A 19,483-nucleotide genomic window follows, 5' to 3' on the forward strand; every position below is an offset into this window, starting at 1 on the left:
TACTGTCACTGTGACAAGAGCAGTTCCTAAAACATGGCACCCAGGTGGCTGTACCTAACCGTAAGCCAAACATGCAACAATGAGTGGAGCGGTGAGGCCAGCATAAGGAATAAAATGGAGTCATTTACTGCAATTCAGAAAAGTGATATTTTCTTTCAAGTCTGTAAAAACTGGGTAGGTCAAATGTGGACTCAGACTAGAATATTTTTCATAGCTATAAAAAGGGTTTTCTGAGAAAGATGACAACCACAACCAAATGAGTCTGCAAATACCACAGCAGGAGGTTTCCCTGGAGCCAAGGGGGGATGACAGATACACACTAGCATGACGTGAACTCAAAGCCAGGGGCAGGGACAACATGAGCAGGCTGTCTCTGCCCTTTCCTGAGCCACCTGAGGCTGTGGCTGGTTCTTTAGTCCAGGGGACTGGCTGGGAACCAAGAAGCTGTAGGTCACCCCTACTAGGACATAAGGAGACAACAAAGAAACTAGATTATAAAGACAGTGTTAAGACCTATTCTAGGAGTTTTCAGCTGAAAAGAGATTCTTTTAAGGGCAAAAAAGCCTACATATAGGGCTAGGCTTAGATCCCTTCCCGCCTCAAGGGAGCACTCCAGCTTTGCCAGTGGGCTCATTCGCTTCCAGGATAGCAGGGCTGGCGGCATGCTCCTCTCTACCAAGACGGGCTGCAGACTGGAGAAGGCTAAATGCCAAATGCAGTCATTACAAACCAGCTACCGACCCACGGAGGACAGCCCACTCCTGATGTGACATACCTCCAAGACACATGCTATGATACCTCATAACACCCAGAAGACTTGGGCTATATGATACATAAGTATCATTCTTGTAAGTACAGCCAACATTCTAAACAAAATTTGGCATGACTGTTAGTTACAATTTGAACTATATTCATACCTTTATTTTTTCACTTAAAAAAACCCTCTTACTTAGTTATTGCCGAAATAGAAACACCTTTTCCAAAATATATCAGGTGGAACATTAATGCCATGACAGTCTCCTTGTTAAAAAGGCAATCTGTCCTGAATGAGTAAGTTTGTAAACACGTGTGTATGTATGTATATAGGTCTATATATTTAAATGTTGATACATAAAATATATAAGCAAAGATGCATTTAAATGCTGTAATTATAAAACATACAACTATATCATATATAGAATGATATATTTTTATATACATTCCTTTTTGGGGATTCACAGAAACATAATACAAATATAGTAATGTATGATATATGCCCTCAGAGGGAATCACATTCGAGAACCTTCAGTTAGGAAACCCAATTAATTTAACATTTCAAAACAGAATCTTCTTCCCACCGTGCACCTGTTGCCATCTCTGCGTAAGTGTTTGGTGAAATGTGCTCTGGGAAGCCCTGACCTGGAAGGAAGCCACGCGACAGACACACACAAAGCAGGAAAAGTGGGAACAGTGTGCCGGCGAGGTGGTGACAAGAAAAGAGGTAGCACACATAAAAAATTTACCGCCCAAAAGCCCCAAACTCTTGGAAAAGAACACTGGTGGCTTTTAGGGAGAAAGATGCTAAGGGAGAAAAGGAAACTTACCATTTGATTTTTTGTTAATCACATGCATGTTATTTTTTCTTCTATACTTTTTAAAATTTAAAATCCCCAAGTGAGTAATACATTCATGCGCTCAAATTTCAAACATTCAGAAGGGATGTGGTGAGGCCTTCCACTCCCGACCCCAGCCAGACACGCCCTCCAGAGGTAATCGGTGCTATTCATTTCTCGTGCAACCTTCCAGAGACATGTTATATACTGGTAAGCAAATGCTTTTACCCCATGTTAATAGTGGTAGCATGCTATGCACGATGCTCTGCACTTTGTTTTTTTAAACTTATTCTATATTCACACTATACGTTAAGCGCATAAAGGCACTGATTTTGTCCTGGCTGCAGAGCACTGCAACACCCACCCACTAGACAAAAACGCATTGAATCATGCCCCAGTGGTGGCCTCTAGGTTCTGTTGTTTTTTTTTTTAAAAAAAGATGGAGCAAGAGTTTTCTACATTTGTTATTTCAAATTTTAGTGATTAAACCTATAGACTACACTTCAAGGTGCACAGCTGCAAGTTGTAATGTCAGGCTTTCTTGAATTGCCTCCTACAAAGGCTGTATCAAGTTTACATTCTTACAGATGACATGGAAGTGCCTACTTCCCCACACCCTCACCAACATGGTACCATCGAATGCTTTGATCTCTGGCAATCTGATAGATGGAAAATGCATTAGTGTATTTTTAGTGTGCATATCTCTATATGGGAGACAATCATCTTTTCATATATTTACTAGACGGGCAACTTTATTTTCCTGCCTACTAGGGAAGGTAGGTAGGGTGGTATTAGGAGATGTAGTCCTTGGGAGGTAATCAGGATGACATAAAGTCCTGAGGGTAGAGACCTCATGAATGGGACAGTGCCCTTATACGAGTTCCAGGAGAGCTTGTCTCCCCTCTGTGCCATATGAAGACAGACAGAAGACAGCTTTCTATGAACAGGGAAGGGGCCCTCTTCAGACACCACATCATGCAGCCACCTTGATATTGGATTTCTCAGCCTCTAGAATTGTCAGAAATAAATATTTGTTGTTTAAGCCATCCAGTTTACAGTATTCTGTCACAGCAACCTGAGATGGCTAAGAAAGTGCCAATGTTTTTTACTTTCTCAAGTCTCCCCTCCAAAAAGAAAACTACTGTTTCATAGTAGCTTTATTCACAATAGCCAAAAGGTGAAAGCAACCCAAAAGTCCATTGACGAATGAGTAAAGAAAGAAAACATAGTATAGACATATAATGGAGTATTACTCAGTCTTAAAAAGAATGAACATTTTGACATATGTTAACATGGAAGAATCTTGAAGATATTATGCTAAGTGAAATAAGCCAGTCATAGGACAAGTAGGAAATGTAATTCCATTCATGAAGTACCTAGAGTAGTCAAATTCACAGAGACAGAAATAGAATGTGGTTGCCAGGGGCCAGGGGGAGGGGACAGATGGAGAGTTAGTGTTAATGGGTGCAGAGGTTCAGTCTGGGGAGATGAAAGAGTTGTGAAGATGGAAGGGAGGTGGTAATGATGGCACACCATGTGAATGCACTTAGTGCTTGCTGTGTACTAAACTGAATACTTAAAAATGGTTAAAATGGTAAATATCTTGTATATTTTAGCCCAGGAGTTTGAGGTTGCTGTGAGCTAGGCTAACGCCACGGCACTCACTCTAGCCCGGGCGACAGAGTGAGACTCTGTCTCAAAAAAAAAAAACACAAAAGCAAAAAACAATTTGGATAGCAAAACCAGAAACTCACTGACATACTTGTAACAAAATAAGTGACAAGGCCTCCCCACAAACCCCAAAGCACAAGCCAGTGGAGACAACTCACCACCAGCTGCAGGCCCTGGTGGTATCAGAAACTGTGGGGACAAGTGGAGAGAGGCAAAGGGGCTTGGGCCCAAGACAGCCAGGGCACCCCAACGTGCCACCAGCACCACCTGAGAGCTCGGCAGGCCACTGTGAGGATGGCAGTGGGGACTTGGAAGGCTCCAATTGGCTGAATGTGCCAACATGGAGATATGAGACTTCACAGAAATTTGAGTGGTTTGGGCATCCCAGCAAAAAGACCAAGTCACTTCAAGGGAAAGAAATTCAGGTTGTCATCAGATTTTTGACTGCAACACTTTATAATGGTGGAACACATTTAAGTTCCTCACTGAAAGATAATGTGAGTTGAGGATTTCATATTCAACCAAACTGGCCCTCAAGTGTAAATGTTGTGGATGACCTGTGACTGTCAATTCAGAGACAGTGTTCTCATGTTCCTATTCCGAAATACCTACAAGAGGATTGTTCAGAAAACCAAAATGACTGGAGGGACATCGGCATTAAATTTGGTGGTGAGCATTCAACATAATTTGCCTACAGAACTAAGACTGATAAACAAGGGAGACAGAACAATATGTGACGGGCTATGAGCTCAGAGAAAGTATGGATAATATGCTCATCAAAACAATAGGGGAGAATGGGGAGATTATCAAAAAGGACAACATGCTTGATGACTGCCTTCCAGGTAATGGCTACATACGAATGCAGGGACAGTACTTCAAAGCAGATGCTGGGGAAGAGGAGGGGAGAGTGATGAAGAGGGTGCTGGCTAACTTCATATATGCTCAAAGTGGGGAACCAACAGACAACAGGAACCTTCCCGGAAAGAGAAAACCAAAGGGATTTTATAAAGTTAATACTATTAAAGTAACCATTAGAATAAAAAAATACACTCACACCAAAAGAATACAGGTAAGGAGGAAGGGAGAGAAAAAGAGAAAAATGCAAATCAACAGACCACACAGTATGAAGGGGAAGGAAGTGACCAGAGTGAAGGGGAGAAACAGAGTCTAGATTTCCCTGAATATACTTTGTCTTACTGATTTGACTCTTGAACTATGTAAATATTTTACATAGTTATAAAACAAATTAAATTTTAAAAAGCAATCCCTAAAGAACAAAAGTCAAATGAAACAAACGAACCTAATATAAGAGCTGGTAGCAGAACCACACAAGGGAGAACCATCCCAAGTGACTTTAAAACAGTAATTTGAGTGTATAGTCTAGTGAGATTTTTCCTAAGGATAAAAAAAAAAAAATGCAAAGCAAGAACATTTATAGGACAATTGGGGAAATAAGAGCACAAGCCAGATACCCACCATATGAAGGAATTAGTGTTGATTGGGGGGAGCTATGTGCTGTAGTTATTTTAAAGAGGCATCTTTCCTTTTAGAGATACATACTAAAATGTTTTTAGATGAAATAAAAAAAAATCTATCAGAGCTCAAGCTTAAATATAAACACTATCCACATTGACACGATACAAATCAAGTAACTTTTTATGTGTGACACAGACCTGTCTATAAAGCAAGATGTCTCCTTACTGTTTCTTTTTTTTTTTTCTTTTGAGATAGGGTCTTGCTTTATCACCCAGGCTGGAATGCAGTGGTGCGATCACAGCCCACTGCAACCTCTAACTCCTGGGCTTAAGTGATCCTCCTGGCTCAGCCTCCCAAGTAGCTGGGACTATAGCTGGGCATGTGCTACCACACTGGCTAATTTTTCTATTTTTGTTGAGACAGAGTCTTGCTACATTGCCCAGGCTGGTCTCGAACTCCTGGGCTCAAGCAATCCTCCCACATCAGCCTCCCAAAGTGCTAGGATTACAGGTGTGAGTCCCCATGCCCAGCCTTACTTTCTTTAAAGCATCCTAAACCTTTATTTAAGGCCTGCTTTCTTAAAGTTCTGAACAACCCTTTTGGACCTCTAGAAGAAACAATCCTATAATCTCAGTCCTATAGTTAAACTTCTTGATCCAACCCATCCCCAAAACAGAACTCAGTGAAGCAAAACTAGTCCTTGCTTTAAAAGAAGGGAAAGGAGTGCAACGGTGAGGAAGCAGTCTACTGAGCTCTGGCCTCTTCTCCTCTCCCTTTCTGCTTCTCTAATCCTGGGGTCTAGCATGTGGAATCCTAAAATTAAAATAAGGAATGCACCTAACTGTATGGGTGGCATCTAGTCCTTAAAAACACACACATTCAGGAAATGTTATTTCTAACCTTGTTTTGATCAATATTGTCTTACTGTTCTCTTACGGTTTCTATTTCAAACAAAAGCCCTCTGTTGCAGGACCAGCTGGAAGCTCAGAACTACCCATTCCTCCCTTTCTTCTATAGAGAGGGAAGAGTCTACCCAGGAACCAGAGAGGAAAAAGCGTGGGGCTGAGGAGAGAGCTGATAACATGCGCAGTGTGCTCAGCGCTCGTGCACACACTTGCAGAAGCATGGGAGAAACAAGTTCTCAGTTCTGCCTGGAGGAGAGAAAGGCTCAGCGAAGGAGACGGATTTAAGCAAGGTATTGAGATAGTATCTTACTAAGTTCAGAGGTATTAATATATTCCAGTAATAGCAAATAGCATAAATAACAACTGCAGAGAAGGGAGAAGGGTAGAGGAGCGTGTGAGGGTACATGGCATGTTCCAGAAATGAGGAGGCAGGCGCGGCAGGGCAAAGAGCCCCGGAGAAGGCCGGCCCAGACGTAACCAACGTCCACAGGAGCGACTGATCTGGGCTGCCCTGTCCTTGGGTTTTGTCTGTAAAATGAGGACACCAGTTACTACTGAATTCTTTTGAGGATTAAAAAAACAAATGTGTTATATGCCTTGCAGAGTGCCTGACATATTATAGGGCTCAAGAGTTGTTTGCTCTCTTTGTCCTCCATCCTTTGAGGCAGGAATGTAGAATTTAGGCCTGTGCTTCACGGCATAGCGGGGTGTGATGATGAGGCCAGAGAAGTGGGTGGAGCCAGATTATGACACGTTTCAAAGACTTTACCCGGGCAAGGAGGTGCCTAGTCAAGTATTTTAAGCAAAGGATTCGGATTCCCACAGCTACCTGGAGGATGCAGTGCAAACACACACCAAGGAAGCTGTGAAAATAATTCAGGCAAAACATGGGAAGAGATCTGAACACTAGCAGTAATAATGGGAACTGAGAATAAAGGCTGAGTTCGAGATAATTCTGAGGACATATTGCCAGAACTGGATATATGAGTTTGGAGCAATACAAGGAATAGGCTAGGAAAAAAAAAAAAACTAAAAACCTCGAAATAATCAGATTCAAGAACAAGATGACTTATCTAATAACGACTGTTCATCTCTAATCCTGGTGAAAAACGTAGAGGGCAAAAAAAGCAAAAAATCAGATGAAGAACATTGAAAGCCTTTGTAAGAAAACATTACGCACTTGAAGTGTATACATGGTGTGTGTGCAAAGAGGGGAGACTCCCCAGTAGCAGCTGTGACAACCTTGGCATGGCCCCTCTGGACTCCAACACCTTCACAGAGGGCAGGTCACGGGAGGGGAGCAGGGACCCCGAGCAAGCGTGGTGGTGACCAGCCTCCGACTGGCCACCCACCTCCAGTCCCCGTCCCACACCCTGCCCTGCCTGGCTCACTACAGACAAGTGCTCAGCACAGTCACAGGCCCTGAACCAAAGGGAGCTTTCTTCCTTTTGCTTTTGCTGCCCCCTGCTGAACGCTAACAGATCAGTCTTACTTAAAACCCAGCAACAAAGATGGAAAGTTTATCAATGTTGAAATGTAGAAAAGATGCTCTCCTTCATAGCCCATAACCATAAATCACACACCTTGTCTTCTTCTACTGTCAGAATCTATCCTTTGCTGCAAAAATAACCTGAGGCCAAAGAGCATTTCATCCTCAACAATCACACTGTCAGGTATAAAATCTGACCGACATTATTAATATTAATAGATATTAATAATTAAACCTATTATCAATTTAGATATTCATATGAAGCATACATACACATTAATATTATGTTTTATTACTCTCAAATATATAGAGTAACCTGAACAACTAACAACTGATTAAGTAATGATTTTTAGGAAACCTGGTTTATGTCAATTACATTTACATAGCAATTATATCCAAAATTAGTGTTTCTTAAGTGCATTAAAAATTTTCTCCTAAGGAAATCAATTAGATAGGTTTCTGCAATATTAGGTACTTTATCTATATGATTAGCAAAGCTTTTCCTATAGACAGTAAAAAATCTAAACTTTAATTCAACCCCATCCCAACAAATAAAATTCTAAATTCAGAGAGAAATTAACTCTTTTGGTTTATAAAAACTATGTCTAGATTATTCTCTGAATGTTCACTGCAGAAGAAAGTTGATTAGAAATACAACCCAGTATATAAAGTAGCAGAATTAAGTCAGAAGTTCAAAACCTGATGTCTCCACTATTAGCTGTGTATCCTTCAGTCAAGCTGTTTCACTGCTCTGCAGCCTATTTCCTTATCTATAAAATGTGGATTTGCTGAGAAAATTAAATAACAGATACAAAAGCAGTCGTATACAGGAAGGGCCAACGCATGTTAGTTAAATCCAAATGTTTTCTAACTGGTGGCTTAGAGGCACGCTTTCTTGTGACCAGTTAATTACAAACCTGAAATTTCTCTTTCGGAATATTCCTCCGGGCCCCTTTTGCTAAAACCAAAGCTTCTTCCACTCTATGGCTTGCTAGAAGATCCTGTATTTGTTTTTCCAGAGGTAATGGAACCAAGATGTAAACTCCTTTACTTGTGGCAACAATCACTCTTCCTGGGAAGAAATTCAACATTGTTGGAAAGGGAAAAAACATATTGCCTGCAAGAAAACACATTGCTTTCCACAAATCAGATCATTATCTGAGTTGCTGATCAATCTCATCACAGTTTTCTCAATAGAATTCCTACAGAAATCAGAAATTATAATGCTTCCCTTTTCTTCTTCCCACACTGTTAACTGTTAGAAAAGGGCAAACTCTTAATACTACATTTCCAAAGAATAACATCTGCTTTTTTGCCTTTTTCTATTCAAAAGTGCTAGTAAATTTAAAATCATCGTGGTAGGTATATAATATATAATCCAATGAAGTTGCGAGCTCCATCAGGGAACATTATCGGTAAGAATTATGATATGCCTTAATATAACAATTTTTAAAAATTCTTTACCTTCCAATTTAGTTTATATAAAACTAAGATTTTAATGCAGTATCTTGAACCATGAGATATTTCATATTACCTACCATCCAAATATGTCCAAGTCTTGCCATTAACATATTCATTTCCCCACAATCCTGTGAGTTAACCCCACCTATGGCCAACACTGCTGTCCTCATTTTACCTGTGAGACCCTCCCCAGGTAGTTCACAGAAGAGTCAGAATTGCAATCCAAGACTAGCTCCCACTACTAAGCTTTCAAATTAAACTCTGTTCTCTGAAGAAACATTCAGCTAAGCACTACCTGTTCACAGGAAGCAATTAAATGATCTTTTCTTTCTGTCTTCTGTATCACAGCTAAAGTAGTTTTTCTCAAACTCACATAAGATTCTGTCCCTCCTCTGCCTGGTGTCACTTTTTCCAGCTGGCCTCTTTGTTCCCGCTCAAGGTGAGTTACGTCATCTCCCGTATGTGTCCATGACACCCTGCCCCCACCTCCACCATTCAACACACACAGCACCATAATACTGCTCTATATGCTACTCCAAGACATGTGTCAGTGCCACCTGGAATCTGACCCACCTAACGGTGGGGATTGTGTGTCTTGCTAAGTTTATCTCGCCAGCAGCTAAGACTGTGCTGGACACAGGAGAGGCAATACTTGGTGAACTAAAATCCTGACATGGCAAATGCAATGCATAAATCTTGATTAGTTCCTGGTTTAAAGAAGATACAATAAAAGGCCTTATGAGACAGCTGGGGAAATCTGAATATAAAAGCGGGACATGAGATGGTACTACAGAATTAGTGTTAATTTTTTTAGGTGTGAAAATGGCATTGTGGTTTTGTAGGAAAATGCCCTTATTCTTAGGAGATGAGTATTAAAGTTATTTTGAGATTAAATGGCATAATGATGCCAGGTGGTGGCTAACTCCTGTAATCCTAGCACTTTGGGAGGCTGAGGTGGGAGGATCACTTGAGGCAAGGAATTCGAGACCAGCCTGAGCAACATAGTGAGACCCCCTCTCTACAAAAAATAGAAAAATTAGTTGAATGTGGCAGTGTGTGCCCATCCTGGGTACTCAGGAGGCTGAGGCAGGAGGATAACTTGAGCCCAGAAGTTTGAGGTTGTAGTGAGCTATGATGATGCCACTGCACTTTGGCCCAGGTGACAGAGCGCAACCCTGTCTCAAATAAATAAATAAATAAATCGTGCTATCTTCCACTTACTTTCAAATGGCTCAGCAAAATGTTAACGTGTTGAATCTAGACGAAAGGCTTTCTTTCTCTTTCAACTATTCTATATGTTTGAAAATGTTGAAAATACAATGAGGAAAAGTAAAATAAATCCTTCAATTGGCTCACCATTACACAGAAGATGAAGTCCCTCCCCGACTGCCCTGGTGGGCTGCAGCTCAACTCACACCGCCCTCCACACACACCGTACCCTGCAGTCACACCGCACTCTCGCAGAGACCGTGTTAGAGTCATTCATTTATCTGCTATGCTTAGCACGAGGCCCAGTTCCTAACAGACCCTTAATAACATTTACTAATGAAATATCATAAAAGGGTTGGTAAGCAAGTTTTGTTAAGAGTCCTATATAAATGAGTACCTTCAAAGTCCTGTAGGATGTGGCCTTCCTTAAAGGGCAGGGTCTGCTTTTGCTGCTGGTCCAACATGCTGTGAACTGTGATGAATTCGTCATCGAGCGCTATGACATACGGAAAGGAAATGGCCGCCCCAATCACGTTCTCTGACCAGTGCACAGGGGCACGCTGGGATATCCCAGCGACTGTGGCAAACATGCCTGTGGAAATAAGAAGAAAGAGTTAGGTGGGCCTTCAAATAACTATGGTATCTTTTTTCTGTAGATATGTCTGGATGCAGAAATCCCCCCCGCAGTTTTCTTACAGCATCTTATATTTCAAGAAAGGAAAGATACTATAATGCGCTGCATGTGTGAAGAACCCTACAGGACTTTATTTCTGTAAAGAGAACTACCTTACCCAGAATCCGTATCTGACATTTACTTCCAATTAAAAGTTAGGTTAAAAAAATGTTTCCTTATAACCTACATGAAGATTTATAAAGTACATGTCCTCATATGGGGCAAAAGCTACTTTCAATCAATTTAGGAAGCTTTGCAAGCTTTCTTTCGTATCTAGTCCTCCAACTGGTTTGTCTAAGTTACAGCTCTTTCTCACCCAGCCATTCCACACGTACGTACGTATTGAGCACCTGCTATGTGCCAGGTACTCTACTAGGTGTTATATCAGGAATTGCCCATGCTCAGAGTTGAAGTCCATCCAGGAACAGAGGGGACTGTGACCAACACCCACCAACTAGTTCTACTCTGGCCAACCAGGCGATGATGTGTACTGCTTCTATACTAGGGAAGGAGTGCGAGTGCTGTCCACATGCAAACGTAACAAAGAGGTACACCTCTCAAAACATTATTTTCGATTGTGCATCCTCTAAGTTTCAGTCCAGCTCCTTAACTAAGCTGGGGGTGGGGGGAACACGTGAAGTGAAGAGCAGCTGAGTTATCTGCCCTCTTCAAAAAGCATTATCACAAGATAGAGTTCAAAGTCACAATAATCAATTGTATTATGACAATTCTAACAAAGTATTGTTCTGAAAAAAGTTCAGAGCAATTTCTCATGACATAGGAATCGTCACAAGTTATGGAGAATGGCAGCAATAAAAATAAAAATATATAGCTTTTTCGTTTAAAGGTGCATTTACATTCATTAATTTCTTTGACCTAGTAACTCCTGAATCTATATGAAGATGGTGGTGGTTACTATGTTGTATATAGGTAATGTGAGACCTTACAAGTGACCTTTCAATCTGCTTACCATTGTACCAGTTACAAGCAGAACAACAATTAAGGTTAATTCATTTAGCATGATACCCATGTAGTTGGGATATTGAGTTTGGGGAAAAATGCATCCTAAATATGAATATCATTTCCCTTCAGTCCTAACACTACAACAAAGGGATACTGGAGTCAAATGTTTTCACTATAAAGTCTTTATAACTAAAACGGTTAGGTATGACACATGAACAGGAAAATGAACTGATGGAACAAAACAGGAACTCCAGAGGCAGACGAATGGCTAAAGGAGAATTGAGTGTACATTTAAAGGCAGCCACCTAAATCAGCAAAGAAAAAATGGACTCCTTCGTTGATTGGGATAACTGGATAGCCACATAAAAAAGATAAAATTAAATCCATTCTTTACGCTCTTCACTCTAAGAAATGAAATCATACAAGCAGAAAGCACAGGTGACTCTATCTTTAACTCAGAAGATGGGGAAAAAGCTCTTAATTGCAACTAAAAATCAAGAAGCAATAACTAAAAAGGTCAACGTATTTGATTATATAGAAATTTCTAGAAAACCTTTTGCGTGGTAAAAACTGGAAACAAATATTTGAAACTTAGATACAGGTTGGCATCTCAAATATATAAAGAATACTTTAAAAAAAAATAGATAATTCCCATCAAAAGAAATGCAAATAGCTCTTAAACATATGAAAAGTGTTCAACTTTGCACACAATAGGGGAAATACAAGTTAAAACTACCCTGAGAAACCATTTCTTATGTACCAGACTGGTAAAAGTGCGCAAGTCTGGACAACATACTCTGTTGGCAAAGCTGGGGTGAAACAGGCTCTGTCATACGTTGCTGGGGAGAAATAAAATGGTACAACCTTTATGGAGGGGAAATGTGGTAATACCTCGCATTTTCACTTTGATTCAGCAATCTCACCTCTAGAAAACTTTCTCATAGACACACTGAACACACACACACACACACACACACACAGATAAGTCCCTTTCTAGACTAAGACTAGAAAAAAACCCGAACGTCCACCAGCAGATCCAATGCACTGTGGCACCTCTACACCATCAACTAGCATGCATCTATTAATACAAAAATGAAGGAAGACCTCTATGTGATACTACAAAGTGATTGCCATAATATATTAAGTAAAAAAAACAAGGGAAAGAACAGTACAGTACCATTTAGCCAAGAAGGAGGGAGATACAAATGTTTACATGTTTGTTTTTATGTTTTATTTAAAAATGAAAGGATAAATCCTAAAAATAAAGGTTACCTATGGAGGAGGGGGAGACTAGGTAAAAAGCAGGATATAAGCTAGACCTCTTTGATTCTATCTTGCTATATTTATCTGCCTTGGAACCCTGTTAATATTTATATAATAAAAAAATAAATAAACTAAAGCAATTTCCAAAAATTGAAAAGTAAAATAAAACAAACCAATCTAACTGCATGTCCAGTTGGTGGCATAATCGCACAGAAGAGAACTATTCCAAATGAATTTAAAACACAGTAATTTGACTGTATATTCCTAATACCCTCAGGACAAAAAGAACCACAAGCCATCAAACTTTTTCCAGTAATTAACACCATGGGAACAGTAATGTCAGTATTGTTATTCTGTTCTAAACACTGTGGGATAAATTAAAGGAAGAATGATGTTGGGTGGTAGAGAAGGAAGATTTTTAGTGTGGTTGAAAGGAGGGCACAGGTACACTGACGGACTGGTTCTATCAACATGATCTCACTGTGGAGTTATCATTAAAAAATACATACTTCCCAGCACTGTCCACTGAAAAGGCCTAGGAACAATAGCAAACAAGTACCTCTGGCCCCCAGGCTATGGTCTGCAAACATCAGGGTTCCTCGGGGAAATGGTTGAAAGGCATTCCAGGGCAGGAAGTACACTAGGTGAGCCCGGAACATGCCAGCAGCCAGGGACACTAAGAGATTCCTGGACATGCCAGAGGGACTCGGAAGTCCACCCAAATGAGGTTCCACCAGGCACCAAAGGAACCAAGCACATCCTTGAGTTCCTAACGACGCTTTTTAGAAAGTCATTTCTACGAGACAGAAGGGAGTCCACCCCCTATTGAAAACTGCCTCATCCTGCCTTTGGATACGATGTACTTGGTGTAACCAAATACTTACGAGAAGTTTCGCTTCACAGAAGCATTCCCAACACAGAATGAGTACCCCTTGTCCCAAATGCTTGGGATCAGAAGTGAGTTAGATTTCGGACTTTTAAATATTTACATAGACACAATGAGATATCCTGGGGATGGGACCCAAGTCTAAACATGAAACTCATTTATGTTTCATATATGCCTTATACACATGGCCTGAAGGTAATTTTATACAATATTTTTAATAACTTCGTACATGAAACAAAGTTTGTGTTAAGTACTTAATGTGGGGAATTTTCCACTCGTGATGACATATCCTCACTCAAAAAGTTTCAGATTTTGGATTTTTGGATTAGGGCTGCTCAACCATAATATATTAATGTGAAGGAGGAATGGACAAAAACAGAATGTCACCATGCAGGAGCCAAAACAATCCAACAGGATTTTAGCAAACCGTGCTCATGCACTTCTGCCACTATCCTGCCACATATTCCCAATGTTGGCCAATACTCTTCATGAGTATTTACTGCGCACAGCTAAAATCTCACTCTCCAATTTCAGTGTGCATTCACGGAGACCACCCCAGGAAAACGGGGGCGCTAACGCGTCCTCCTCACCCAGCCCTCCAGGGCCCGCCAGCAGGAACTCCTGTCTCCCTATCCTCTTGACGATTGGCCGCTTCTCCTCGCTGCAGTAGGGAAACAGGTCCTGGGAGACCCCCGTGCTGTAGTTCAGGATGATGTACTGAGTGGTCAGAGCCAGGCACAAGAAGTGGCCATCCACAGCCACGGCGAGGGGCTGCTCCGGAGTCGACACCTCCTTGACGATCTGCACCCGGTCCTCATACACCAGAAACATCTGGATGGTTCTGCGTTTGACAGAGATGATGCAAACTTCCACACAGAATGGGTCCCCGCTCACGGGATTCTCGTTCAGAGCAAAGGTGGACGCCCCTTTGATGCGGGCCCCCGAGGGGACGGGCTCCAGGTTCAGCATGTTGGCCAGGGTTATGGAGTTGTCACACAGCACCAGCAGCCTGTTGAGAGCCGAGGCCGCTCGCAGCTCATTCACTGGCTTCTTGAAACCCAGGTGTCTGTGCAGCTGTTTGGTGGCAGTGAACGTGGCGGTCCCAGCGGGCACAGTCTTCTCCTCCAGCAGGAAGTGGTAGATGAAGCAGTCGTTGGTGCCGACGTAGAGGTCCTTGCCACAGCACTCCACGCACTCTATGTTGATGTGCTCCTTGTCGCCCATGAGCAGCTCCCGCTCCACAGCAGAGACCAGCGTAAAGGCCTTGATGTTCATCATGTCTACCGGGTGATCTGTGGGGAGAGAAAGGGGAAATAAAATTAATTTTAGAGGAACAAGGCATAAGCAGAAACAGGTCAGGTTGCAATAAAGATGCACTGACTCGCCAGTTATTTCCATTACAGAAAATCCTTCAACACTGATTTAAAAAATGGAAAGATAAGATTTCCCTGTTGACCTCCCCCATCAGACAATCGGGAGACCCCAGCAGAAAAGCACACGTGCACACACGTGTGCACACATGTACATGTGCTAGTAATCGTGCCATCACGCTCCTTCCCACCAAAACACAGAATTATCTGGAACTTCCTCATGCTGCCCATAGGAGACACACCCATGGTGGGAGAGAGGTGCACATACTCACCCACAGACAACATAACAAAAGAACTTCTGAAAAAGGCAGAAACGACCCTCATCAATCTTCCCTGAGTGTCTGCAGCTACTTGAATGTGCATTTAAGTCAACTGTGGCACGCAATCCGGCCAGAAATGCTGAGGCAGGAACTGTGTCTTGAATTCCTTTGTATTCTTCCCAGCAAGGCATGCATGTTGGCCCCAGCTCCAGGGTAAACGTGTTCAGGTTGAGCAGTAAAGGCGTGCCTCAGATCTCCCAAGTTTTTCAGGTGCGAGTTGGTAGATTTGCAAGCCGGTCACTGGCTCCCACAGGAGGAGAGGCTGCCCCCCATGCTAACCCCTGGCTTCCTACCCACCCTCTGGAGAGGATTTTGGTTTCTCACTCTATGGGCAGAGGCAGCAGACCAGGCGAGACGGCCTCTCCTGAGGCAGACTCACAGGCACAGACCCTGTGACAGGAGCAGAGCAGGGGATCCGGGAGAGAGGACTGTGGAGAATGATGTAAGTCACAGGGACACTGGCTGGGCCTGTGTCAGAGAGCCTTCTCATCACTGCAAGCTGTCCAAAACTGGAACAGGGTTGCCTCATGAGAGATTAAGTTCCTTAATTCTTTGAGGCATTCCAGAAAAGGCAAGAAGAGCTCTCAGAAATATTCAAGAAAGATTCATACATCAGGGAAGAGGAAGAATCAGATAACCTCTCTGGTGCCTTTCAACTCAAAGATTTTAGAACTTGGCAATTTCTTGTATCCCCCTGACCACTGAGGCAACAACAGATACACAAGAGTGAGTGAGGCTCTAGCGCCCTTTCCCTGGGCAAACAAAATTCCCATGCAGGAGGGTACCCCAGGCCTGGGGATGAGGACACATCCGTCCCTCCTGTCTCTTCCCATCACTTGAGCAAAAACTACTTGGTGCTGTGGTCAGAATGTTTGTGTCCCTCCAAAAATTACATGTTGAAACTTAATCCCCAGTGCAGTAGTGCTGGGAGATGGGGCATCCGGGAGGTGCCTGGGCCATGAGGGTGGAGCCCTCGTGGATGGGATTAGTGCCTTTATCAAAGAGGCCCAAGGGAGTTTGCTCGTTCCTTCCATCATGGGAGGAGGCAACTAGAAGGGACCAGCCCTCACCGAACACCGAACTTGCCCTGCCTCAATCTCTGACTTTCCAGCCTCCAGGACTGTGAGCGGAGATAATTTCTATTGTTTATAAATTACCTAGTATATGGCAGTTTGTTACAGCAGCCCAGACAGACTACAACACTTGGCTTTTCCAGCCTCAATGTCCTCATCTGTGAAATGAGTGTAATAATAACGGCACCTACTTCATAGATTGTTTGAGGGTTAAGTAAATCAGCTCACATAAAAAGCTTACTATATCATTTGGCATTTGGTACACAACACTCAATAAATTAAGTGCTTGGTCTCACCATTAACTGTGATTCCCTCCCAGTCTGGACCAGCTCTCATCTCTCCCCCACTCTCCAGTCCGGCTTCAGTTCTTTATTTCCCAAGCTGGGCATCAAGAGACAGAACAATGCTGTCTTCTGTCCTCAGATGTGGGCAACCTGTTCACCTCCCCCGATGGACAGCAATGCCAGCCGGAACATACTCTCACACCCACCCCCCACCCTCAGCATCTTCACACTCAGTTAGGGGGCTCATCCTCACAGAAACCACGGAAAAGAGGAGGGGAGAGGGGGCAGGAAGGCTCAAAAGGTCCCACAGAGAAGGAATCGTGTCCACCTATCTCGGGGTTCAGGAACTTCCCGGAATCCCAGGGAAAGTTGGGTGAAGGACTCTGGCAGGCTCCTGCAAACGGTCTCTGGCACAAACAACTCTTTAACACCATCATCTATGTGTCCCAACTGACCATAATCACCCAAACTCACCCAGACAGTATTTTTTCCTCCATTTAAATGCTAATGAGTAAAACCCAGATATCGAAATGTAGGCTTTGAGACGTCTAAGTCTGTGAAAGCAAAGTAACAGAAAATACTTCTTCCTCCATTGATTGATCTATCATCAGGGCGGTCCTTTAAAATGGCAGGATAAAGTTATTCTGCCATTTAAAATATAAATTGTGTCTTTCCCTTTGTGGAAGAAATAGAGAAACAAGCTTTGGGCACCTACAATCAAATTCTTATTTAATTTCTTAAAAGCATATTGTCCGTAATTCTAGCCTCTGTCTTTAGTTAGCATAAGGGGTATATTAAACACATTTGCAGTACAGAATATTATGGAAAGAATCAAACACCACAGTTAGTCTAAGTCCTTGGCTGGGCATAGAAAAGGAGTGGAGAGGCACCAGTTAAGAAAAGCATGTGGTTTATTAGAAGGTCATAACTCTATAACATTTAAAAGGAAATACAATATTGTTTCACTATTTGGTAACTATATTTACTCAAGTCTTGCTAAAGATAAATTTCCTAGTAGAGGCCTTTAAATAAAAAACCTGATTTAATAATTAAACGGAGGCAGATGCAATGGCTCACACCTATAATCCCAGCAGTTTTGGGAGGCCAAGGTGTGAGGATCACTCGAGCCCAGGAGTTCGAGATCAGCCTAGGCAACATAGTGAGATGCTGTTTCTACAAAAATTTTTTAAAAATTAGCCACGTGTGGGTGGCACACACCTATGTCCCAGCTACTCAAGAGGCTAAGACAGGAGGATTGACTGAGCCCCGAAGTTCGAGGTTACAGTGAGCTATGATCACTCCACTGTACTCCAGCCTGAGCGACAGAGACCCTGTCTCTAAAAATAATAATAATAATAATAATATTTAAATGATAATAATTAAATGGTAAAGCAAAATTACATGGAGGTAAATGAAAGCCGACCATGTAATATGGTAGCACTTAAAAACCATTCTTTTAAGCAGTGGGAAAATTCTCTCCATGATCTTGTTCACATGGATATATTTATATAGATAAAATATGGATCATAAAAAGATAAACTTTAGGTCACACCTTGGTATTATCATTAAATCCAACTAACCAGGCTCTGAATCAGAGAGAAATCAACATGCTAATAAAAAGTTTCTCTAAGGTATATTATATTATATTATTATATTATAATTCATACTTTTACTGTGTGATCTCAAACTGATCTAAAACTTAAACTTTCCAACCCATGGAGAAAATTGAGCAAAAAAAATAAAATAAAATAATAAAACTGAAACTTTTTGTTACCATTTCACTTTAAAAGCATGTTTATAGTTTAAAAGATCAACCTTTTTTTTTTTTTTTTTAGAGACAGGGTCTTGCTCTATTGCCCGGCTAGAGTACAGTGGCGCAATCATAGCTAACTGGGCTCAAGGGATCCCGGTCTCAGCCTCCTGAGTAGCAGGGACTACAGGTGAGCGCCACCACGCCCAGCTAAAAGATCAACATTTTAATGTTTTCTCAAAATCTTAAAATACATACTCAGTTATGGAAGAGATTGAAAAATGCTAGTACATTCAAGGACCATAATTTAAATAAATATTATACATAGAGCAAGCACCTTTAAGAGTGCAACAAAATAAAACAAAAAGTATGAGACACAGTCCTATTTCCCAAAAGTCTCCCAGTCTCATTAAGGAAACAGGACTAGAAAAATAAACAACTTAACGGTATAAAGCAATATGTGCTACGGGCCAAAATAAAAATATTAGTAATTTTATTTCCTATTTCCTATCAGACTAAGAATACCCACATTGTCATCTTAAAGACACTGCTGCTAGTCATAACTGGAATCTAAGTCCATGTCTTTGAAAATACTAACGTACAAATACTAATCTCTTTTCTACAAATGTACACAAAAACATTATCTTTTAGTTAGCACCTGTGGCCACTAATAAAAGAACTGGTTACTTTTGGCATTTTCCCTTAGATTCCTTAGTAAGTTTCCTAAAACTCAGTTCAAAAACAGTTCCATTCTTTCTGGCCATACACCGGACACCGCAGACTTTCATATTACCCGTAAGTTTCAAAAAAAATGTTTCTGTGTTCTTTACCTGGAGACCTGTTATGCCAGCACGTAGGCTTCTAGAGGACCCACTTATCTCACAGTACACAGCCAAGGCCAGGAGAGCTGCTCTGGACACACTCAGGAGCAATGCAGAGCACTGTCTGTATTCTGATTTCATGGACACTGCCCCACAAAGCAAGCACCACATCCAGATGGTTCTCCTAGCAAGTTCTACAAACATTTGGGAATCACATAATTCCAATTTCACATAATAAATGTTTCTAAGAACTAAAAAAAAAAAAGAGGGAACATAT

At 41.7% G+C, this 19,483-nt stretch overlaps 1 protein-coding gene across 5 annotated transcripts in view; it reads right to left on the minus strand.

The window, feature by feature from the left end:
- Positions 1-19,483, minus strand: part of TGFBRAP1 (transforming growth factor beta receptor associated protein 1) — a 50,781-nt gene that overhangs the window by 19,637 nt on the left and 11,661 nt on the right. For all 5 annotated transcript variants that reach the window (XR_006734798.1, XM_045550335.1, XM_045550336.1 and 2 more), the window contains exons 2-4: positions 14,179-14,880; positions 10,201-10,395; positions 8,051-8,205 (exon numbers count right to left, since the gene is read on the minus strand). Coding sequence is in view for 4 of the 5 variants with exons in the window: in XM_045550335.1 (XP_045406291.1) it covers positions 8,051-8,205; positions 10,201-10,395; positions 14,179-14,866 (1,038 nt within the window). In the remaining variant the exon portion in view is untranslated. The remainder of the gene's footprint in view (positions 1-8,050; positions 8,206-10,200; positions 10,396-14,178; positions 14,881-19,483) is intronic.

The sequence above is a fragment of the Lemur catta genome, chromosome 4 (genome assembly GCF_020740605.2).
Source record: "Lemur catta isolate mLemCat1 chromosome 4, mLemCat1.pri, whole genome shotgun sequence".
In the NCBI taxonomy this organism is placed as follows: domain Eukaryota; kingdom Metazoa; phylum Chordata; class Mammalia; order Primates; family Lemuridae; genus Lemur; species Lemur catta.